The sequence below is a fragment of the Carcharhinus amblyrhynchos genome, chromosome 25, assembly GCF_965287045.1.
Source record: "Carcharhinus amblyrhynchos chromosome 25, sCarAmb.v2.hapA, whole genome shotgun sequence".
NCBI lineage: Eukaryota > Metazoa > Chordata > Chondrichthyes > Carcharhiniformes > Carcharhinidae > Carcharhinus > Carcharhinus amblyrhynchos.
In genome coordinates this window covers 40,837,208-40,862,852 of record NC_137348.1, presented here as the reverse complement: position 1 = coordinate 40,862,852, position 25,645 = coordinate 40,837,208, and the positions used below count along the sequence as shown (strand labels likewise).

General features: G+C 41.9%; 1 protein-coding gene across 2 annotated transcripts in view; it reads right to left on the bottom strand.

Annotated features, from left to right (window-relative positions):
* slc31a1 (solute carrier family 31 member 1) overlaps nucleotides 1–25,645 on the bottom strand; it is a 58,094-nt gene that overhangs the window by 21,050 nt on the left and 11,399 nt on the right. Inside the window, exon 1 of one of the 2 annotated variants that reach the window (XM_080212089.1) lies at nucleotides 13,175–13,261. The exons of the other annotated variant lie outside the window; for it this stretch is intronic. Coding sequence (XP_080068215.1) covers nucleotides 13,175–13,192 — 18 coding nt within the window. The 5' untranslated portion in view covers nucleotides 13,193–13,261. Of the gene's footprint in view, nucleotides 1–13,174; nucleotides 13,262–25,645 lie in introns of those variants that run through there. 2 annotated transcript variants of the gene reach the window in all.

The window sequence follows — 25,645 nt, the reverse complement described above, 5'->3', positions numbered from 1 at the left end:
GACATGGGTTCAATTCTGGCCTCGGGTGACTGTGAAGTTTGCACGTCCTCCCTGTATCTGCCTGGGTTTCCTCAGTGAGCTCCGATTTCTTCCCTCAGTCCAAATATGTGCAGGTTAGGTTGATCTGCCATGCTAAATTGACCCTTAGTGTCAGGGGGACTAGCAGGGTAAATACGGAGGGGTTACTGGGATAGGGTCTGGGTGGGATGTTGTCGGTGCAGGCTCGATGGGCCGAAAGGCCTCCTTCTGTGCTGTAAGGATTCTATGAAATAGGAAGGTTAATAGTTTGTTAACTTTCATTGTTTTGAATGTAGGAGTAGCAAAGTCCTGCTTCAATTGCATAGAGGCTTGGTTGACTGCACCTGAAGTCCTTAGTTTTAGTCCCCAGAACTTAGCAAGAATATTACTGCTATAGTGGGAAGGCAACAAAGATTCACCAGACTTGTTCCTGAATAGCAGAACAGTGCTATGGAGAGAGATTAGGAACATTGAGCCTGTGTTCTCTAAAGCTTCAAGGAATGAGAGGTAACCTAATTGAAAACTTACAAAATATTAAAAATATAGATAAGGTAGATGCAGCTAAGATGATTCTCCTGGTCAGGAAGTTTAGAAATCAGGGGACACCATTTTAAAATAAGAGGGAAGCCATTTTTGGACAGGATGGGAAGAATCTTTTTTACTCAAAGGGTAATGAATCTTCAGAATTCTCTACCCCAGAGACTGTGGGAGCTCAGTCGAGTATGTTCAAAGCAGATTTTTAAATACCAATGACATAAAAGGGATATGGGGATAGTGTGGGAAAGGTCATTGCAGTGAAGGATCAGCCATAATTGAAATGAAAGACAGATCAGACTTGATGGGTTGAACGGCTTACTCCTGAGTTTGAAGAGTGGCAAGGGAGTAATCCCAATAATAAAAACAGAAAGATTGGAACTACTCAGCAGATCTGGCAGTATCTGTGGAGAGTGAAACAGAGCTAATGTTTTGTGTCTAATATGAATCTTCTTTGGAACTAGGGGGGTAGAAATGTGATGGATTTTACACTGTTGGAGCAGAATAGAAGATCAGGATAGGTTGGAGTGCAAAAGAGATGAAATGACAAAGATGTCATGGAATACAAGACAAGCATAGTGTTAATGATAGCATTAAAGACTAAAGCTTTGATCCAAAATATGCATTAATAGCAGACTTAAGCACAGTACTGTCTGAAAGCTAAGTAGCAGAAAACGGATCAATGATGTCTGATAGCAAAACATGAGAAAAAGATATAAACACTCACTAGGGAAAAATATCAAAAATAGGACAGAGAATTATGATCTGAAGTTGTTGAACTCAATATGAAGCCCAGAAGTTATTCCAAGAGTCCTAGACAATCAAAAAATCTGGTCATCAATCAGTGCTGTTTGTGGGATCCTGCTGTGCTGAAATGGGCTACAACATCTTCTCCAGAGCTTTCAACGTGTCATTGATGAAGACGAACACCTCACCAAGGCCATCCCCACACCCCCACTTCTTGCCTTCAAACAACCAGACAACCTCAAACAGACCATTGTCCGCAGCAAACTACCCAGCCTTCAGGAGAACAGTGACCACGACGCCACACAACCCTGCCACAGCAACCTCTGCAAGATATGCCGTATCATCATCACGGATGCCATCATCTCACTTGAGACCGCCATCCACCAGGTACACGGTACATACATTTGCCACTCAGCCAACATTGTCTACCTGATACCTTGCCAGAGAGGATGTCCTGAGGCATGGTACATTGGGGAGGCCATGCAGTCACTACGACAACGGATGAATGAACATCGCTTGACAATCACCAGGCAACAGTTCTCTTCCTGTTGGAAAACACTTCAGCAGTCACAGGCATTTGATCTTCAGGTAAGCGTTCTCCAAGGCGATCTTCATGACACACGATAACACAGAGTCACTGAGCACAGAACGATAGGCAAGTTGCGCACATGGGGATGGCCTCATCTGGAATCTGGGGTTCGTGTCACACTATCTGTAACCCCCAACGACTTGCTTGGGTTTGCAAAATCTCACTGACTGTCCTGGCTGGGGATAATACACATCTCTTTAGCCTGTGCTTAACCCTCTCTCCATTCGCATTGTCTGTAACTTTAAGACTTGATTACCTGTAAAGACTCACATTCCAGCCATTATTTTCCAAATTGAGTTTGTGTCTTTATATGCCCTGTTAACGAACAGAACTCCCACTCACCTGATGAGAGGGCAGCACTCCAAAAGCTAGTGGCTTGTGCTACCAAATAAACCTGTTGAACTTTAACCTGGTGTTGTGAGACTTCTTACTGTCACAGTCCAACGCCAACATCTCCACATCCTGAAATTGACTGTTATGATTCCTACATTATAACTGTGACGACATTTAATAAGTATTGCGTTGACTGCAAAGAACTTTAGGAAACCCTGTGTATGGGGAAAGGAGTTTTCTAAATGCAAGTCTTTTCATTTTTACTTTATCATCTCTCAGACTGATGCTCCAAAAATAGACAGATCACTACAGCACATCTTCGCACTTCTCTAAGTGATAAGTGGGATTTTATGGCCTCGCTCGTCCTAAAACCATAAAATCCCCGCCCGAGGTCAACTGATCTTTCCGTATTCCACTGCCTGCCCACGCCAATTCCCATGGTAGGCGGGATGGTAAAATTCTGGCCATGGTCTTGTGCTTATGATGTAAGAAATATTGTACTTTTTTAACCAATAAAATCTAACCAACATTTAGAGCTCCTCACTTATGTGTAGGGAAAAGAATTGGAGCACATTAAGTCAGTTCCAAAATCTATTTTTGTGCTTCATAACAAATCTCATATTCAAGGATTAAAATCTGTCTGAGCCAAATGTGCCACAGTGGCCAAATACTGGGCAGCTCAAAGCATAAACCTCAAGGAAGGAGTTTCTGCTTCACATTAACTGTTCACACATCTCTCCGCATACATTTATACAACTCTGAACTTTTGGAGGCATAAAAATGCAAGTCCGTTCCCGTCATGCAAAAAAGGCTTTACAAATGGTCAGAGTCTATCTTGGGACTGTAGAGAGAAATAACTTTTATCCACACTTTTTCCGGCAGCAAGTTCTGCCAGTCTGCTTTATTGCTTCTGGTAACCTTTACGGTTATGGTCTCACAACACGGGTCATCACTTGTGATCTCTGTTGATGCCCAGCCTGTCACTTAAAAACAAATCTTCACCAAGCTGGGGCACTGTTCCAGAGGTAATCAGCAGGAAATTAAATTGCAGAGCTAGGTACTGGCAGCCAAATGTATAAAACAGATTTGCGGAGTTGGCTTGTTTGCACTTCCACGTATACAGTGAAAGGATGTATTCAACGATGGAAAGCCTGGGGCAGTTACCAGAAATAGCTCTCGCTCATTTGGAGAACTTAAATTTGTAACCTTCTCTGACCAGCATTTGCAACAAAGGAGCAGTGCTCCGAAAGCTAGTGGTGTTTGCTACCAAATAAACCTGTTGGACTTTAACCTGGTGTTGTGAGACTTCTTACTTGTTTACCCCAGTCCAATGCTGGCGTCTCCACATCAGCAATTGCAACCACACGAAGAAAACTAAATCAACCATTCTGAAAGTTATGCTGTGAATCGTATAACTTTAGTGTGCAGAACATGTTTACTGCAAGCATGTTTGCTCCATGGGCTATTACTGAGCTTCCTTCAATTCGACATTAGCAAGGCTGAGACCATCCAGTTCGACTCACACCAGTAACTAGAAGCTTGCTCATTCAGATGCAACCTGTGTTTCTGTATAACCCTGTTCAAATCTCACATCACATTCAACCAATATTCCACAGCAGAAACCTCCCACCCCCATTAAACAACCCCACCACTGCCCTCACTCCTACTGCTGCTAACGCCCTTCCAGTTCCTTCTACATTTAAGTATAGCTAGTCCCATATATTTGCACCCTGGTTCTCTGCGTTACACAGAAGGTCGCTCTTGTAAAAAGGAGATTGGCAACAAAACAAAGTTTAAAAGCTCGTGACTATAAGTAGGAGAGACAATACAGGTGAAGAATAAACAGCAGGTTGAAGGTCAATGGATATAAAATGGTTTATTTTGGCAGGTCAGGATTAGCATTAATATCTTCTTAATGTTTGCATGGTTTCTTTACAGGCTCTAAACCAGTCAGCCTACCATCAGGCTGAAGATCATGAAGAAATTAATGGAAGGTTGTCAGAAAAACTAGCCCAGCCCAGAGAAGGAGCTGCACTCAAACTATTAAAAATGTCCTACTGATAATTTTTTATGGGGCCTACCCATCTTGCAAAGGAAATTACACAAGTTCACAGATTACAGCACAACCAAGTATCTCCAGTATCACAGGAGCACACATGCTTCCACTGACATACGGATATCTACCACTGCTGCCTCAGTGCCAGAGACCCAGGTTCAGTTCCGTCCTTGCGTGACTGTCTGTATGGAGTCTGTACATTCTCCCAGTGTCTGTGTGGCTTTGAGTGTTCTGGTTTCCTCCACAGTCAAAAGATGTAAAGGTTAAGTGGATTGGCCATGCTAAATTGCCCCTTGATGTCCCAATATATCTATTGTTTAGGGAGATTAGTGGGGTTATGGGGACCGGGCCTGGGTAAGAACTGGTGCAGACTCGATGGGCTGAATACCCTCTTTCTGCAGTGTAGGGATTTTATGATAACTCAAGAGCTTTTACATTGCAGCACTAGTTTTGGTAGATTTGGTAGTACTAGCCTGGGTTTGATTCCAACTTGGGTCACTGCCTGTGTGGAGTTTTGCACATTCTCCTCGTGTCTGTGTGGGTTTCCTCCGGGTGCTCCTCTTTCCTTCCATAGTCCAAAGATGTGCGGGTTAGGTTGATTGGCTATGCTAAAATTGCCCCTTAGTGTCCTGAGATGCGCAGCTTAGGAGAGTTAGCTGGTAAATATGTAGGGATATGGGAGTAGAGCCTGGGAGGGACTGTAGTCGGTGCAGACTCAATGGGCCAAATGGTCTCTTTTTGCATTGCCGGGTTTCTATGATGCTATGATTTCTTTTCTTCCCGAATATACCAGATACTGCCGGCAATCTCATCTTAAAAGCACAGAGTTTTTTTTTCTTACTTGAGCTTTCTTCACTGGCAGTTCAATCTTTAATCCTGTTGTTGCCTTTCCCAGTCTTCTAATATTTAAAGTGTGAGGACTAACAATGTTTTTACTTCTACTTAGGACTTTATCTTGATGTTCTTGATGAAACAAAATCCTGAATTATTGCCCATTTTCTTTTTGTAATGTGCTGACTAGGTAAGGGGTTGTGGGTTTTAAACAAAAAGATGTCATTTGCACATGTAGATTCAAACTTATAACAACAAATTTTACAGATCTTCTTTGCACTACACAGAATAGAAACTGAAAATAAAAGCAGGAGCCTGTGAAATGTCACAAATGACATCACCATCAAATAACGTGACCAGCTCTTAAAGATATCATGCAACCAGTTAAATATATAACACCTCTGAATAGGTAGACTGGGCATTCATATTTTTAAACTGCAGTTAACAGCAAGACAGCTAATGGAATCAAACTTGATGCCAACACAGTGAGGATGCTGAGAGAAAAAAGGATCACAATCCATGTTCTGCCACTTCCTTACACTTGTAAATTAAACATGTAATTTTTTTCACTGAGCAGAAAATGTCCCTCATTTTGTGCGTGATTAGGTTATTCTAGATTACACCCCTGCTCAAGGCTTTGAACACCTGTATCCATGCCCTACTGGGCTTGGCTCATTCCCCATTCAACAACATCTTTATCATTATACTATTGATGGGCCTTGGCTCAAACTCCCACTCTGTGTCTCTATCCAATGGGCCTTGACCCATCACCTTCTTTCCTCAAAAATGAGACCCAGGAGCACAGAGAGCAGGTTTGCCTTGGAGACTGATAAGAACACAGCATATCACTATACAAGTTACCAAAGTCCACGAAACCTTCACAGTGAAAGATTTCAGGGTAGTTACGTGAATTGTTAGACAGTTAACAACTCATTTCAATAAATATTGACACTAAAGCTTAACCACATTCCTTAAGCGTGCCTGCTCTGAAGAACAAACAAAATGCACACCTGCAGGCAGACAGCACAATGCAGCAGATATTCCTAAGGAATCAGTATTAGAATACGTTAGCACTCTTCCCGATAGCTACAGGGAGCTGGGCCCCACAGAAGTAATTAATCCTTCGCGTTTCCTCTTCACTACAAACTCAGCGACCTTCGCTTCTGTAAAAATTATCCTCGCCTCTCCCTGTATCAGTCTATTTGTGTTGAAATGGTCATCCATGTTTTCCCACCTTCAGCGTCAACTATTCCAATGCTCTGACCAGCTTCGTGGAGTACTGACAATACCCTAATCTACACCAAGCACTACCTCACCTCCAATGAACACAACACATGGATGCCTGGCTACTACTCCTGGATCTCTGGCTGCAAGAGGCCCTTGTTCTTAACAGTCCATCCCTATCAGTATTTGTTCTTTCTAGAGATTTTGCCATCGCTGGCTAGGCCAGCATTCTTAGCGCCTACCTCTAATTGCTCTCAGAAAAATGTTGGTGAGCTGCCTTCTTAAACTGCTGCACTCCAGGTGTAAATGCTGTTAGGGAGGGAGTTTCAGGATTTTGACCCAGCAAAGTGAAAGAACAGTGATATAGTTTCAAGTCAGGATGGTGTACGGCTGGGAGGAGAACTTGCAGATGGTGGTGTTCCATGCACCTGTTGCCCTCGTCTTTCTAGGTGGTAGGGGTCCTTTGCTTTGAAAGGACCTTGGCGAGTTGCTGCAAACAGTAAACCGTGCTGCCCCTGTCTGATGTGGTAGAGGGAATGGATATTGAAAGTGGTGGATGGGGTGCCAATCAAGCAAGCTGTTTTGTCCTGGATGGTATCAAGTTTCTCGAGTGTTGTTGGAGCTGCACTGATCCTGGCAAGCACACTATATTCTATCAAACTCCTGACTTGGGCCTTGTAAATAATTGATAGGCTTTGGGGAGACAAGAGGGGAGTTATTTTCAACAGAGTTCCCAGCCTCTAACTTGCTTCTGTCGCAATAACATTTATATAGCAGTTCTGCTTCTAGTCAACGGCAGCACCCAGATGTAGAGAGCCAAGCAATTCTACTACCAATGGATCAGATCTAAACTATGCAGTCCTATCACATCCAGTCTCAAATGGTAATGGACAATTAAAAATCTCACTGGAAGGGGCTTTGCAAATATCCTCGCGGTGCCCAGCATAGTAATGCAAAAAAAAGTAGCTGAAGTATTTTCAACAATCTTCAGTCAGAAGTGTCAAGTAGGTGATCCATCTTTGCCTTCTCTGGAAGATTGACATCTGTAATGCTGGCAACCTCCAGCCAATTTGATTCACTCCATGTGATATCAAGAAATGGCTGAAGGCACTGGATACTGGAAAGACAAGGGCCCTGACGATATTCCAGCAACAGTACTGAAGACTTGTGTTCCAGAACTTGCCACATCCCTTGCCATGCTGCTCTAGTGCAGTTACAACATTGGCATCTACCAGCAGTATGGAAAATTGCCCAGGTATGTCATGTAAATAAGAAATAGGACAAACCCTACCTGGCCAATTATCTGCCTCATCTGTTCTCAATCATCAGTAAAGTGATGGAAAGAGTCTTCAACAGTGCTATCAAGCAGCATTTGCTTAACAACCACCTACTCACTGATGCTCAGTTTGGGTTCCACCAGGGTCACTCAGCTCCTGACCTCATGACAGCCTTGATTCAAATATGGACAAAACAACTGAATTCCAGAGGTTAATTTTTTAATTCATGCGTGGGGCAAGGGCATCACTGACTGGCCAGCATTTATTGCCCTTGTTTAGAAGGCAGTTGAGAGTCAACCACATTGCTGTGTCTCTGAAGTCACATGTAGGCCAGTTAAGGATGGCAGATTTACTTTCCTAAAGGACGAGTGAACCAGATGGGTTTTTCCGACAATCAATAATAGTTTCATGGTCATCAGTAGATTCTTAATTCCAGATTCTTTTTATTGAATTCAAATTCCACCAACTGTTGTGGTGGGATTCGAACCCGGGTCCCCAAAACATTAGCTGAGTATCCGGATTGATAGTCATCTCAATAGAGATGAGAGTGACTGCCCTTGACATCAAGGCAGTACTTGATCAAATATAGCATCAAGGAGCTCTTGCAATGTTGGAGTCAATGGAAATCAGGAGGAACACCCTCTGCTGCTTGGAGTCATACATGGTTGTGAAGACTGAAGATCAATCATCTCAGTTCCAGGACATTAATGCAGGAGTTTCTCAGGTTAGTGTCCTAGGCCCAATCATCTTCAGCTACTTCATCAAAGACCTTCCTTCCATCATAAGGTGAGAAGTGGGTATATTTGCTGTTGACTGCACAATTCAACACCATCCGCAACTCCGTAGATACTGAAGCAGCCCAAGCCCAAATCTTGTCCAGATTTTGTTGCACACTGGCATACTGTTTACGAAGAGTCACAAACGGTGCAATCATCAGGGAACATCCCCACTTCTCACCTTATGAGAGAAAGAAGTTAGCCAAATTAGCCAGATTGGTCTTAACCTGTCACAGGATATCAGCGACCATTCAGCACGGAGTCAGACCACAACAGCATAATATCTTGGAACCCTAGGAGTCGATGACCCAAAAGATGAATGCCTGCCCACTCACCCTGTTCTCCTCACCTTGGCGATGCTCCAGGATTTTGCAATGCCGCACAAAAGCGCAGAAAACATGTTTGATTGCATTGATGACATGGTCAACTCTACGGCACACATCAGAGAACAGCACACTAAGGAGAAGATTACCGAGATTTTCCGCTCAACTCGAATTTGTGGGCAGATTTGACCCATTGGGATTTTACTGTGTTTATCTAATCGCTTCCTCTTAAACGCATCCATTATTTTTGCCTCAACAACTCTGCTGATTGCAAGTTCCATATATGAATCACTCTCCGCTTGAAAAAAATCCTCCCAAATTCCCTTTTGGGATTTATTGGTGACTATCTTGTATTCACGATTCTCAGTTTTTGCTCCCCCACATCCTCCCTGCGTCTACTCTATCTAACCCATTCATAATTTTAAAGAGCCATATTAGGTCACACTGCAATGTTTTCTTTTCTAGCTAAGAGAGTCACAGACTGTTCAATCTTTCTTGGCAGTTATAACCTCAGTTCTGGGATCACCTTTGATTGCTTTTGCACTTTTACCAGCACCTCTATATCCTTTTTCTAATATGGAGGCCAGGGCTGTGAAAAGTGTAAAAGTTAAAGTAAAGTTTATTTATTACAAGTAAGGCTTACATTAACACTGCAGTGAAGTTAGTGTGAAATTCCCCTAGTCGCCAGAGTCCAACACCTGTTCGGGTCAATGCACCTAACCGGCACATCTTTCAGAATGTGGGAGGAAACCCATGCAGACACAGGGAGAATGTGCAAACTCCACACAGACAGTGACCCAATCTGGGAATCGAACCCAGGCCCCAGGTGCTGTGACATAGCAGTATTAACCACTGTGCTACTATGTTGCCCCGTGTTGTGCTCTAAGCATTGCCTAACCAAGGTTCTGTGCAAATATTAATAATTTCTCTGCTTCTCAATTCTATTCCTTGAGAATCGAGTCCCAGTCCTTTGCTTGCGATTTAAAAAAATGGCTTTAATTTGTGCTATTACTGCGATTTGTGTATCTGTGTCCGTGGATCCTTTTGCCTCTTTATCCAGAATCTTTAACGGAGAAGTTCTAAAAAAAATGTGGAATTCTCCAGTTTTCACAAATTCTTTCATGGGATGTGGGTGTTGCTGGCAAAGCCATCATTTGTTGCCCATTGCTGACTTCTCTTGAAGAGAGTATCTTGCCACATCATTTTTGAGGACAGTTAAGAATCCAACACATTGCTGTGGGTCTGGAGTCCACATGTTGGCCATACCAGGGATGGCAGGTTTCCTTCTCTAAAAGACATGAGTGAGCCAGATGGGTATTTACAATAATTGACAATGGTTTCATGGTCATCATTACTAAGACTAGCTTTCCTATTCCATGTTATTCATTGAATTAGAAGAATGAGGGGAGATCTCGTTGAGACGTATATGATGATGAATAGGATGGATAGGATAGAAGTGGAGAGACTCTTCCTGCTCAGAAAGGATAATAGGACTAGGGGGCACAGCCTCAAGATAAAGGGGGGGGCGGTTTAGAATGGAGTTGAGGAGGAACTTCTTCACTCAAAGGGTGGTGAATCTCTGGAATTCTCTGCCCGTTGAAGTGGTGGAGGCTACCTCGCTAAATATTTTTAAGACGCGGGTTGATGGGTTTTTGATAAGAGAGGGGATTAAGGGTTATGGGGAGAGGGCGGGAATGTGGAACTGAGCCACGACAGATCAGCCATGATCTTATTGAATGGTGGGGCAGGCTCGAAGGGCTAGATGGCCTACTCCTGCTCCTATTTCTTATGTTCTTGTGTTATGTTCTTATGAATTTAAATTCCACCAGCTACCATGCTGGGATTTGAACCTTGGTCCTAAAAATATTAGTCTGGGTCTCTGACAATATCACCAACTTTTTAAATTGTAATCAGATAGTTACTTGAGAATGATAAATAGCAAAGATGATAAGACAAGATGACTCGCAGCAGCACTGCCGAGATTTGATGAGCTGATCACGAGATTTATGATGCTATAACACCAAAAATGAATTGCCTAAATGCATACAAGTCCAGACCAAAATAAGTTTCTGATAGCTGCAAATAAAGTTAATTGCATAAGATTAAGGATGTGGATCAATGCCAGTGGTCCAAGGTCCACCTTCTGCTTAAAAATAATTTCAATATCTACAGATCACAACAGGGGTGCACCAACTTAGACAACACTAAACACCCTTAAATTACATGAATTGCACCTTTAGCACTAAATAGAAGATTTGTGGGTCATTTGTTTTTTTATCTTTTTTTCCCCAAATATTGCAGTTCTTTAGGCGAGATAAATTCATTCCTCTTCCTTCTCCATTTCTAGATTAAAGTCCCTTCCAGTACTTTTTTTTGCTAAAGTTTCTACGTGGAGCTGGCCTAAAGTATCATTTACGAGTTCCCTTCATCACTTTATGTAAACTCACAGGGTAGCTTCATCTGGACTTTCAACTCTCAGCAGTAAAATTCTCAAATGTCAACTCAAAGTCGTGGGTTGAAATTCCTAGATCTGAGCGTGTCATCTCAGCTGATACTTTAGTACAGTGCTGAGATAATGTTTTAGTGTCAGAGATAAGATACTAAAGCAATCTGCTGCTTGCCCCAACTATACAAACTATTTGCCCAAGGGCTGTTGATTCTCCCAACTGTCCTTGGGCAACTAGGGGTGGGTAATAAATATTGTAAAAAGTCTGACAACACCAGGTTTTAGTCCAACCTATTTATTTGATAATATACTCACTAGCTTTCGGGGTTACCCCCTTCGTCAGCTTTCGGGGTTACCCCCTTCGTCACCTGACGAAGGGGGTAACCCCGAAAGCTAGTGAGTATATTATCAAATAAATAGGTTGGACTAAAACCTGGTGTTGTCAGACTTTTTACTGTGTTTACGCCAGTCCAACGCCGGCATACCCACATCATAATAAATATTGGCCAGCCAGTGACACCCATTTCCCACGAATGAATAAAAAAAAATACAAACAGGATTCCACGGCATTGAGAAGTATCCTGGTGCCCGTGTTACATTATCCCTCAACCAAAGAAACAAGTGATCCCTGTCCAGTTTGCTATTTGTGGGATCTTGCCACATACAAATTGGCCGCCACATTTCCCTACATGACAGTTCAAAAGTAAAGCATTTTGGGACACAAGCACTTTCTTTCTTGCAGCTATTTCACGGAAGGGAAAGACTTAGCACGCGAAAGAGGGAGAGAGAACGGAAAAGAAGAGCTACATTGGAACGTGTGCAAACATTAAGCCAATCCACACCCACCTGGTCAGAGGAACTTAGCTGATACGATGCTCCCCTGGTGTCCTGAACAACAGTCAGCTTACAATCACCACCACGAACAGATCAGTCATTTCCCACTTGATTTCTGGTCCTTAGGGTCATGAAATTTGCAGCCAATTTGCTTAAGTGTTTTGTTGGTGAGAATTCTACCTTATTTTCTCCCCAGAATATCAAGTTTATATGTGCCTCTAACGCTTCCAATAATCTAATGCCGTTTGTATTTAGGATCAGTCTTTCTGCTCACCTTTTCCCCTTGCTCACTATACATAAACCCCTCTTGGTATTCAGCAGTCAGAGGTGTTCACAGCACTCCACTGTCCTGACCAGCAAACTATACAGTCCCTTTTTATAGTGATGATCATAATTTAACTTAATGGAACAACCAATAGGGGTGGGGAGGGAAGAGATCATTTGCACAGCAGGAGAGTCCTTGAGCACACTGGATCTCGGCCACGGAGAGAGAAGATGCAGCTATCACGTATAGTTAGCATGCTCAAGATTTAGAATTCAGTAGAACGATGGCAAATAAAAGGGATGACATGAATACTGCAGAGATGAGAATGGTGCAAGGCACATGCAGGACAGGATAGGTGATATTATTTTGTCCTGCTTAACAAAAGATTAAGTTTCCACAAAGTCTTGTTTGTTTTAACAAATTAACAAGAGAACAAAAGGCAAGAACACACCCACAAGCCTACTGGATCCAAGAGATTACAGTTCAACAGTTTGTTTGATAACAATGATCAGGACAGAACTCCAGATTTCTCCACTCCCCTCCTCCGATATCAAGTGCCTATCAAAGCTGAAAGCCAGCACATGTAAGAAAGATGTCAAACATGCAAACAAACATATACTATTCTTCAACTGAGGAATAACAAGGAGTACTGTTGCTGAAAAATTCATGTTCACATCCACTGGAGTTGAATTCAGCTCCTTTCCCTCGATACAGCTAAGACACAGAGGTGTTCTCTGAATACGTACAACACCCTCCCTGGCTTATATATAGAACCTATTCAAGTACAGTCACCACACACAATCTCTGCCACGGATAAAGCAGTTCAACAGTTTGAAGATGCATTGCTTCCACAAACACTATCCAATATCTCAAGAGTTCATTATGGCTGAACAGCAAACAGTTCTTTGGAATCCTACTCACCCAAGTGCTACTATTCATGGTTGCCTGTTATATGACAAACAAATGTCAAACTTGCTGCAAGGTCCCTACATCCACTGTCATCTGCTGACACACTAATGAGGAAACCGGTTAAAGTTTACTGAAAGCATACAAGCCAGGACATTGATTAACTCAGTACTGCGATTAACACGTCACTGTTCAGGTGACGCAAATCGAACTGCAACGAGTGAGTGACTCAGGTTATGAAAAACATTACATAGAACATAAAACATAGAACATAACAGCCCAGCACAGGCCCTTTGACCCTCAATGTTGTAGCAAGCTATATCCCATCCCAAGATCAAGCTATCCCCTCCCAATAATTCTGGAGTGCTCCATATGCCTATCCAATAACTGCTCGAAAGTTCCTAAAGTGTCCAACTCTACTATCACAGCAAGCAGTCTATTCCACACCCCAACCACACTCTGAGTGAAGAATCTACCTCGGACATCCCTCCTATATCTCCCACCATGAACTTTATAGTTATGATCCCTAGTAACAGCTACATCCACCTGAGGAAATAGTCTCTGCACGTCCACTCTATCAATCCCCCTCATCATCTTATAAACGTCTATTAAGTCTTCTCTCATCCTCCTCCACTCTGAAGAGAAAAGCCCCAGCTCCCTCAACCTTTCCTTGTAAGACCTACCCTCTAAACCAGGCAGCATCCTGGTAAATCTCCTCTGCACTCTCTCCAATGCTACAACATCCTTCTTATAGTGAGGTGACCAGAACTGAACACAATATTCCCAATGTGGTCTCACCAACGTCTGGTACAGTTGTAGCATAACCCCACAGCTCTTAAAGTCAAACCCCCGTTAATAAATGCTAACATACTATAAGCCTTCTTCACTGTTCTATCCACTTGAGTGGCAACCTTCAGCGATCTATCGATACGAACCCCAAGATCTCTCTGTTCCTTCACACTTCTCAAAACCCTGCCGTTGATCTTGTAATCTGCATTCAAGTTTGTCCTACCAAAATTAATCACCTTGCACTTATCAGGGTTAAACTCCATCTGTCGCTTTTCGGCCCAGCTCTGCATCCTATCAATGTCTCTTTGCAGCCTGCAAGAGCCCTCCACCTCATCCACTACTTCATCAATCTTAGTGTTGTCAGCAAATTTACTAACCCACCCTTCAGCCCCCCTCTTCCAAGTCATTGATAAATATCACAAAAAGCAGAGGACCCAGCACTGACCCCTGTGGTATACTGCTGGTAACTGGCCTCCAGTCTAAAAATTTTCCCTCCACCACCACCCTCTGTCTTCCAGGAGACAACCAGTTATTTATCCAATCGGCCAAATTTCCTTCTATCCCACACCTCCTTATCTTCTTCATCAGCCTACCATGGGGAACCTTAATAAACGCCTTACTAAAATCCATGTATACAACATGAACTGCTCTACCTTTGTCTACACAATTTGTTACCTCCTCAAAGAAGTCAATCAAATTTGTGAGACAGGATTTACCCTTCAAAACTGTGCTGACTATCCCAGATTAAGCTGCATCTTTCCAAATGATCATAAATCATATCTCTCAAGACCCTTTCCACTAACTTACCGACCACTGAAGACTAACTGGTCTATAATTACCAGGGTCATTCCTATTTCCTTTCTTGGAGAGGAACAACATTTGCCATTCTCTAGTCCTCTGGCACCGTCCCCGTGGACAGTGCGGACCCAAAGGTCAAAGCTAAAGGCTCCACAATCTCATCCCTTGCCTCCCAAAGTATCTTAGGATGTATCCCATCTGGCCCAGGGGACTTATCCACCCTCCGGTTTTTCAAAATTGTTAATACACTTCCCTCAGAACATCTACCTCCTCCGTCCCGTCAGCCTGTATCACGCACTCATCCTCAAAAACATGGCCTGTCTCCTCAGTGAACATTGAAGAAAAGTATTCATTCGACGCCTCACCTATCTCTTCTGACTCCATGCACAAGTTCCCACTATCCTTGACTGGCCCTAACTTCACCCTGGACATTCTTTTATTTCTCACATAAGAGTAAAAAGCCTTGGGGTTTTCTTTTATCTGACCTGATAATTATTGACAATCTGACCCAAGGTAATTTTCTTTTATCTTACCTATTGCAGCATTAAGTAACAGAGACTAAGAAAATCTCAGATTGAGACCATAAACCAAGCTATGCAATTCATAGGATTTTCAACTCTGAGTGGACCTATTTATAGAATCCCTACAGTGCAGGAGGCCATTCGGCCCTTCGAGTCTGCACCGACAACAATCTCACCCAGGCCCCATCCCCGTAACTCCACATATTTACCCCACTAATTCTTCAAACCTACATATCTCAGGACACTACGGGGCAATTTAGCATGGCCAATCAACCTAACCCGCATAACTTTGGACTGTGGGAGGAAACCGGAGTACCCAGATGAAACCCACAGAGACATGGGAGAATGTGCAAACTCCACACAGACACTGACCTAAGCCAGGAATTGAACCCAGGTGCCTGGAGCTGTGAGGTAGCAGTGCTAACCACTGTGCCACCGTGCCAAGTTTCATCACATCTGACCTATGCCTTTCTCAGCTAAGTTGGTTCTCCTCAAAATGCTGAGCCATTGCGATTTTAAAAAATGTGCCACCAGGAAAACCAGCAGAGAGTGTAATCAATTGGATGATTCTTCACTCCAACTGCCTCTCTCATCCAACTTCAATATTTTTGTAATTAATAAACCGAGATGTTCAAAGAAAACAAAAGAAAAAACAAAAGAAAATCCAAAATGAACAGATAAATATTCTGTCAAATTGCTTGCTGCAATGGCTGGGAAATTGATCCTTAATTGTGAGCCTTCAGGATAATGTTGGAGTACTTACAGCCCTTCTAACCGCACCAGAGTGATGGTGGGTGCATCACAAGCAGTCCCAGGCTTGGGAGAGCAACAATCAGTCAAGCTTCCAAATAGATTGCTTGCTAGTGCCTCCTACTGGAAAAGCGTGCCTGCATTGCAGTGGAATGAGGATAGGATCAGGACTAATCTAGGATTTCCACCAATGCTGACCTAAGTGATCTCAGTTATGGATCAGCAGATAGCAAGCATGCCTCTGAGTTAGAAAGTTGTGGTTCAAGACCCACTCCATTCACACTTTTTTGTTTAAGACATTACTGTGTACAAATTAGCTGCCATTTTCCTACATTACAACAGTGAATGAATTAGCTGGAACGAACTTTGGGAGATCTTGTGATTGCTAAAGGAGTTATATAAAATGCAAATCTTCCATTCCATATAACAGATATAATGGCCCTTTTGGTCAGGTACCCAAAGGTTGGCATCTACACGTGGGATAGTTTCTCAATGCGCCATCTTCAGTCTTCTATGAATGCAGTTAAAACAAAAGTTTTTCTAAAGAAATGCAATCTATATTGATTGAAAGTTAAAACTTCAGGTTTCCAAAGCAAGTTTTTTTTTAAATTCCTTTATCGTGCAAGATTGATCTTGCCTCAGCTGCCAAATAGACCTTAAATTGGAGTTTTAGTAGAGGAGCACGAAGCTGGTTGGCATATTGGGTACTCATATTGTGAACCAAGTTGTAACTCAACCTAAATGGAAAGTATGAATGCCTCCTTTCTTCAGATGATCGATTTGATACAAAGCACAAGTTATGAGGGAAGTTAGGTCAGGTCCAAAGCACATGGCATAGCTCATGTAAGAACCACAGATGCATAACGACACCTGGAGTTCAGCCATGTTTATTTTCCATTGTAACGCTTTGTACCAATTTCTAAACATGAAACAGAAAAACCCAACAGCCAACAATTAACAGAAAAACCCACAGGTCTAATCAGAGTATGCCTAATTCTCAAACAAAGTGCAGAACACACATCGAATTTTCCATGTTAGATGGACATAAATGTGAATTCCTTACCTTGTTCTGGTTAAATTATCAGCAGAATTTATTTCAAGAAAGAATCAGCTGACAATAATATATTGTTAAATACAATGACATAGGTATTTTAATCTAGCATCGAAATCCAAAATAAAATGCTTGCGCTTAAAAAAACTTTATCCAAGTTGGATGGCTTTTTAACATCTTGATGATTGCACGATGCATGTGAACAAAATTATAGCAAAAGTTAGTTTCTCACACCCAAGGTCAAAAACAAAAACTTAACAATATGCAAACCTCACACCTTAATATAGTCCATGCCATGCTCAAAATGTGTTAAATCATCCATTCTCGGCAAACAAAAGAAATATGTTCAAGCTTTGTATCTTTTTTGAACTATTCAGGAGTTTGGGGAGCCTATACGTCACTGTTACATAGAACCAGCGAAAATAGGAGGAGAAGGCCATTTGGCCCTTCCAGCCTGCTTTGTCATTCATTATGATCATGGCTAATCATTCAACTCACTAAACAGATCCCCTTTCCCTCATATCCTTTGACCCCCTTCACCTCAAATGCTATCTCTAACTGCTTCTTGAAAACGTTCAATGTTCTGCCCTCAACTATTTTCTGTGGTAGCAAATTCCATGGGCTCACCACTCTGGATGAAGAAATTCGTTGTCCTAAATGGTCTACCCTGTGTCCTCAGACTGTGACCCCTGATTCTGCATATCTCACCATTGGTAACATCCTCCTTGCATCTAGCCCGTCTAGTCCTGTTAGAATTTTATAAGTTTCTGTGAGACCACCCACCCCCCCCATTCTTCTGAACTCCAACAAATACAATCCTTTTCAACTGAATCTCTCCTCATATCACTCTCACCAACCTCAGAATCAGTCTGATAAAGCTTCGCTGCACTTCTTTTACAACAAGAACATCATTTCTCAGAAAAGATGATCAAAATTGCATCCAATATTCCAGGAATGGCTTCACCAAGGCCCTGTATAATTGCATAAAGACAACCCTGCTCCTGGACTCAAATCCTCTTGTTATAAAGGCCAACATACCATTTACCTTTTTTACTTTCTACTGCACCTGCATGCTTATATTCACTGGTATTACAAGGATATCCAGGTCTCATTACACATCCCTCTCTCTTAATTTATGGCCATTTAGATAGTAATCTGCCTTTCCTTCTTTGCTACCAAAATCACATTTATCCAAATTATACTGCATCTGATGATCATTTGTCCACTCACTCAACATGTCCAAATCACAAAGAAGCATCTCTGCATCCTCCTCACAGCTCACCCTTCCACCCAGCTTTGTCTCATTAGCAAATTTGGAGATATTACATTTAGTTCCATATAGATTAGTGAATAGCTGGGTTCCGAGTACTAATCCTTGCAGAACCCCACTAGTCACTGTCTGCTATTTGAAAAAAGACCTGTTTATTCCTACTGTTTCCTGTTGCCAGTTTTCTATCCAACTCAACATACTACCCCCAATCCCATGTGCTTTAATTTTACAAGCTAATCTTTTATGTGGGACTTTGTCGAAAGCCTTCTGCAAGTCCAAATAAACCACATCTACTGGCTCCCCCTCATCAACTCTGCTAGTTACATCCTCAAAAAAAATCCAGTTGATAATTCACTATGGTGACACCATGGCCAGGTTTGACTTTCCAAGTCAACACTTTTCTTTTGCAATATAAATTGTTGTGATTGTTTGAAATTTGGAATTTGAGTTTGTCCAGATGATTGCAAGATGAAAACCTTTGGCAACATGTCTCTCTGTTCAGCAATACACAAAAAAATTGATCAAATATTAAAAGCACTCTTCACAGGATCTAAACCATCCTGAAGATTTGTACAAGTGCCAGGAAAAGTTGAATGCAATTTAATCTAACATAGAATTTCCTTGAATGCTCTCAACCCATTGTGTTTTTTGACTTGTCACACTACTGTCCTTTGCATAATACTGTCAGAGCAGAAATTTGAATGGCTGGTCCAGGTCAGTTTCAGATCAAATGGGAATCTGCAGATGTTGACAGAGGAGAATCAGTCTTGGTAATGCCATTGAATGTCCAAGGCAGATGGTTAGATTAAATTGCCTTGCTCTTTTATATTCCTGAGCACTTAACAGTCCAAGACTGAACATTGTACAGGTCTTGTTGCATATGGTAATTGACTGAACAGCTGAAGAGTCGTGCATGGTACTGAAAATGGCACAATCATTAGTGAAGTAACTGAAGATGGAACTGAGATGATTGGCTTCCAACAACCTCAGCTATCTTTGGTTGTGCTAGCTATGACTCCAACCAGTGGAGATTTCAGTTTTGCAGATGTTACCGACAGGAGGGACACACACTCATGTACCTTACAACTACTGTTTCTCTTTGGAGTTACTGCCTGAGTTCAAGTGATGTGGAGATGCTGGCTTTGGACTGAGGTAAGCACAGTAAGAAGTCTCACAACACCAGGTTAAAGTCCAACAGGTTTATTTGGTAGCATAAGCTTTCGGAGTGTCACTCTTCACCTGAAGGAGTGACACTCTGAAAGCTTTGCTACTAAATAAACCTGTTGGAGTTCAAATGATGTGGAAATACCGGTGTTGGACTGGGGTAAACAGAATAAGAAGTCTCACAAGGCCAGGTTAAAGGCCAACAGGTTTATTTGGTAGCACAAGCCACTAGCTTTCAGAGCGCTGCTTACCTTAGCCCATGCCCCTTTTTGTGAACAGAACTTCCACTTACCTGATGGAGCAATGCTCCGGAAGCTTGTGGCTTGCGCTACCAAATAAACCTATTGGACTTTAACCTGGTGTTGTGAGACTTCTTACTGAGTTCAAGTGCACAGGACAATATTACGAGTTCTAGCATTTTGGCTGGGGTCATGTGACAAACTTCCCACTGCTTCTCCTTGATATTGGATAAAGGACGTATTTTCCCAGGGCCGGAATGTAGAGGTTTTAATAGGAGTCAGGATTCCTTTTGTTTTTGGAGACACTGGTTTCAGGTTTCCTAAACCCTGGTTGAAATCCATTGTTTGTTGGAACAGGTAACACTTAGGCCATAAGCACCAGATTGGAGACCAGGAATTGCAGCTGCTGCCTTTATCTGTGGGGCAGACAGTTCATCTGCGAGATAATTGTGTTGACTCGGCTGAAATACTTATATTTTAAAAAATTGCGACACAAAAGGAGTGTTACATTCCAGGAGCTGAGAGGTGTTGGCCTTTGTTCACTTTCAAACTGCTCAGAAACATCCAGAAGTTAACATGTGTCAGATGGTGCCATTTTATCAGCTCAGCAATTGCCCATTTTGAAAACAGAAAAAAATAATTTTATACAGTCTGGCTGATGGAGATTTTTTTTCCTACTGCCTCAAATAGGACAGCAGTTGAGGCAGTTAAATTGTCTTGAAGTCACTGGCACAAACTCTCTCTTCGCCTCTGAAATTCAGGCTATTTTCTACATTCATAGGATCCCTGCAGGGCAGTGGAGATCTGAACTCTGATCAGAACTCTCCACTCACCTAATTGTTCAGTAGACTTAAGTGAGCCAATTTGTGCTTGGCCTGTATGGCAGCTTAGAGAGAATTGCACTCTTGACTTTCCTTTCCATCCAAATATGGTATTTTTATTCACTTATGGGTAATGACAGCACTTACTGTCCACCCCTACAGCAGAGCCCTGAAAGCTTGTGGCGTTTACTACCAAATAAACCTGTTGGACTTTAACCTGGTGTTGTGAGACTTCTTACTGGGCAGAAGGAGGCCATACGGCCCATAGAATCTGCACCGACTCCCCAAAAGAGTATCTTACCGAAGCCCATACCCCATCCCATTTTCTTAACTCCGCTCATTTACCTCATTAACTCGCACATCTTGGGACACTAAGAGGAAATTAAGCATGGCCAATCCACCTACCCTGCACCTCTTTGGAGTGTGGGAGGAAACCAGAGTACCCAGAGGAAACCCACGCAGAATGTACAAACTCCATACAGATAGTCACTCAAGGCCGGAATTGAACACGAGTCCCTGGCACTGTGAGGTGGCAGGGCTAATCACAGTGCCACCATGCCACTCCTAATTGGTCAGTAGACTTAAGTGAGCCAATTTGTACTTGGCCTGTATGGCAGCTTAGAGAGATTTGCACTCTTGACTTTCCTTTCCATCCAATATGGTATTTTTATTCATTTATGGGCTGTCATTGGTAATGCTAACACTTAGTGTTCATCCCTACAGCAGAATTCATTGGTTTCAGCTAAGACAGCTGGAGACATACAAATAGTGTCTGCTTCCCAGGAACTGAAGGGGAAAAGGGGAAGTCATAAGCCTGTTAGCCCCTACCTGTTACAATCTGTATCCCCATCTTAATTGCATATCAATACTTGCCATCCTGCCTTACACGAAGAATGCCCAATGGATGAAGTACCACATCAATGCCATCATGGGCGTCATGGCACGATGGCACAGTGGTTAGCACTGTTCCCTCAGCACCAGGGACCCAGGTTCAATTTCCATCTTGGGTCACTGTCTGTATGGAATTTGCACATTCTTGTGTCTGCGTGGATTTCCTCTGGGTGCTCCGGTTTCCTCCCATAGTCCAAAGATGTGCAAGTTAGGTGGATTGGTCATGCTAAACTCTCCCTTAGTGTCGGGGAGACCAGTTAGGGTAAATGCATGGGATTATGGTTGGTGCAGACGCAATGGGCTTAATGGCCTCCTTCTGCACTGTAGGATTCTATGATCATCACTGTAATCAATCCCAATTTGAATCACTACCTTCAAAGACAGGAAGGATGAGAAAACTCAAGCAAGTAATAAAAGAAGCAGAATAATGTATAGGTACTTCTACCCCTATGAAAATTTATTGCAGAACAGATAAGTCATTTTTGGAAGAGGCGCAAAGAAGTAAACAAGCAAAAGTAGTTTTACTTTAACTATGTTTAAACTTCAAGGTCTTTCTCAATGGTCCTTGGTCTCCTAAACATTGTGCAATGCACAAATAAGCCTTTGTTCATTTGAAATTTCAATGCCACATTCCAGACATAATAATTCATAGAATCCCTACAGTATAGCAAGGGGTCTTCTGGTCCATCAAGTCTGCAATTCCCCTGCCCTCCCCATGTAACCTGGCGCATTTACCATGGCAAAGCCACCTAACCAATACATCTCTGGAGACTAAGGGGCAATCTAGCAGGGCGCATCCACCTCAACTACATATCTTTGGACTGAGGGGGGAAAACTGGACACCCAGAGGAAACCCACGCAGACACAAGGAGAATGTGCAAACTTCACAGTCACCCAAGGCTGGAATTGAACCTGGCTACCTAGCACTGTGAAGCATCAGTGCCATTGTGTCACCTTAACTATTTTCTATTATAAATTAGCCTGAGGGAATATGCTGAAAGTGCCCCTTGTGAAGATTCAAGCATGGGTTAGGAATCAGTCTGGTGTCCTGAATAGAAAGGTTGACAATCTTTGCAGTTTTGGAAGATCACAAAAGTCGTAAATTGACTCAAGTATCTGTCGGTGTTTATTGGCACAAATTAAACCATAGAATCACAATTGGCAGGGCACGAAAGCTTAATCACATTGTCCCGATAAGGGCAACATAAAGCACGGCGTACAGTCTTCAGGAAGAATTGTTCAGAAACAAGGTGCCACTCCAATGCATAATATATTTTAAACTGATATTTCTGATAAAATCTTCATTTATTTTGGGGAGTAAGATGAGACTTTAAGCAATCTCTTGACATAAAAGATCCCATGGCATTCATCAAACAGAAGAATTCCCCTGGTGTCTGAGTCAACATTGACCAGGAAAAAAGGTAAGCCAGAAATTATGTCAGCTTTGTTTACTCCCTTGGGGTTAGGCTGCTGTGAAGTTATTTGGAGCCTCTTTCTACTTTCTCCAAAGATGTGCAGGTTAGGTTAATTGGCCATGCTAAATTGCCCTTAGTGTCAATGCAATTAGCAGGATAAACACATAGTTACAGGGACGGAACCTGGCTGGGAGTTTTATTGGTCAGGCTTGATGGGCTGAATGGCCTCCTTCTAAACTGTAGTGATTCAATGATTCTACTTTAAAGGCATTATAATAATGGACATCGTCACTGTTGTAAACTGTGTACCCAAAATAGGAAAAAAAAATTGTTAGGATTTAGAAAGAGATAAATTAATCAGTGATAATTATATCGACAAACTTGGTTTGTTTTCACTTGAACATCAGAGGCTGAGGGGTGACCCTGGCAGAAATTTACAAAACTATGAGGTGTGGATAGAATGGATAGTCAGAGTCTTTGTCCCAGGGTGGGGTGGGGGGGCATAGATTTAAGGTAAAAAGGGGAAAGTTTAAAAGGCAATATGAGAGGCAGAGGGTGATAAGTGCCTGGTGTGTGCTACAGAGAGGGTGGTAGAAGCAGGTACAACAGCAATGTTTAAGAGGCATCTTGACAGATACACGTATAGGCAAGGAATAAAAGGGATATGGACATCATAGAGGCAAAAGGCATCATGTGTTGGCGCAGGCATGCTGGGCCTAAGGGTCTGTTCCTATGCTGTACTTTTTTTTGTAAATTTGTAAAGGAAATGCTTGTTTAAATAGGAGAGTCTTGTTTTATAGCATTTTGAATGACGTCAGGATATCCCAAAGTGGGTACTTTTGCAGTGCATCCATTCTTATGAAGTAGAGAAATATAAAATAATTAAGTTGAAGAAATAATTAGCATGTGAAAAAGGCACTGTGGTAACACACTAACATATTATGAACCGAATTCGGCAATTTGGCTCTCAAGTCTGCTTCACCATTCCATAAGATTACGGCTGATCTGACTAAGGCCTTAATTCCATTTTCTTTCTTACTCACTATACGCTTTCACTCATTTGTCAATCAAAAAAATTACCTAATTTAGCTTAAAAATATTCAATGACCCTGCATGTTACCCTCTGAGGAAGAGAGCTCCACAGATGTGTGACCTCAGAAAAAAATTCTCATCTTCAACTTAAACAGAAGACCCTTGCTTTTTAAGCTGTGTTCCCTAGTTCTAGTCTCTTCCACATGGGGAAACATTCTTTCAGCATCCACCCTCTCAAGTCCTTATATTTCAATATCATCTCTCATTCTTCTAAACTCCAATAGAAAGAAGCCAACTTGTCAAGCGTTTTCTTACAGATTAACCTCCTCATTTCAGGAATTAGTTGAGTGAACCTTCTCTGAACATTTCTTATGCAATTATATCCTTTCTTAGTAAGAAAACCTACCTGTACATAGTACTCAAATACCCTGTACAATTGTGGAAAAAAAATCCTATTTTTACATTCCATTCCCTTTGCAATAAAGGCCAACATACCCATTTGCCATCCTCATCACTTGCTATCTCTGCATACTAACTTACTGTGATTAATGTACCAGGATATCAGATCCCTCTGCACATCCATGTTGCTATTATAGATATGCATTTTTGGAGGTGAATTTGAGAAGCTACTATAATGGAATGGTTAAATAAATAAAAGCACTAATGGAAAAAAAAGAGATCCAGGTGTATGGATAATAAAATGGCTGTGTGTATTTTGGGGGAAAATATACAAGTTAAGTTCTGAACGTAAACAGCAATGTTGGTGTACCTACACCACATGGACTGCAGGGACTCAAGAGGCAGCTCACCACTCAAGGGCAATTAGGGATGGGCAATAAATGCTGGCTGAGCCAGCAAAGCCCATATTCCTTCAATGAATAAAACTGTGTGCAAAGATCTCTAACCAACACCTGTTACTTTAAAACTGGACAGAAGGGAGAAAAAGCCATAAAAAGGAAAGTGGGATTTTGGACATTGAACAGGAAAAAAAGTGTTATTCATTTCATATGACAGAGATTTGGCCACAGCTGAAGTTTGGTGTTCAGTTCTGAGCTTATTTTAGCAGTAACATTAAAGACATGGAAAGGATTTGGCAGAAATACCAGGAAGGAGAGGCTATACCAATCTGGGTTTTTTTCTCTAGGATAAGGAATGTTAACACACAGGTTTTGAAATTATGACAGACAATTAGTGAAGTTAAAAGATTTAGATGCAACACAAGGACATGGAACACTTTACAAGTGACTTGCCGAAACTGACTCAAAAGGAATTAGAGAAGCACCTAAAAAAAAAAGGAATATTAATCAGCTAAGGAATGAAGAGGAGGAAAGAGGATTAGAATAATTTACTAAATTAAATGTAATCGAGAGCTTTGAGACCTCCTGAAATCATGGAAATGTTCTATGAATGGAACTCTGTTCTATTCTCTACAACACGCTGAATTCTTAAACTACAGCTAAAAACATCAGGATTAAAGGGAAATTAATTTCATTTGTTCAATTATGCCTGTCCATGTAGTTCCCGATTCAAGCATCACAGAGACTCAACCAACAAAGAGAGGTTCTATCTTAATCAATTATATTCCAAATTAATCAAGTTAAAGAGACCCTTGAGATTTCATTTAAAACTATTCAACTGACTTTAATGAAAGTCAGCACTAACTCATTAGCAAAGATCTCTGGTTCAAATGCAATATTCAAGAAATCCCGGGTAACCTTTCACTTTACAACAATATCATTGAGTTA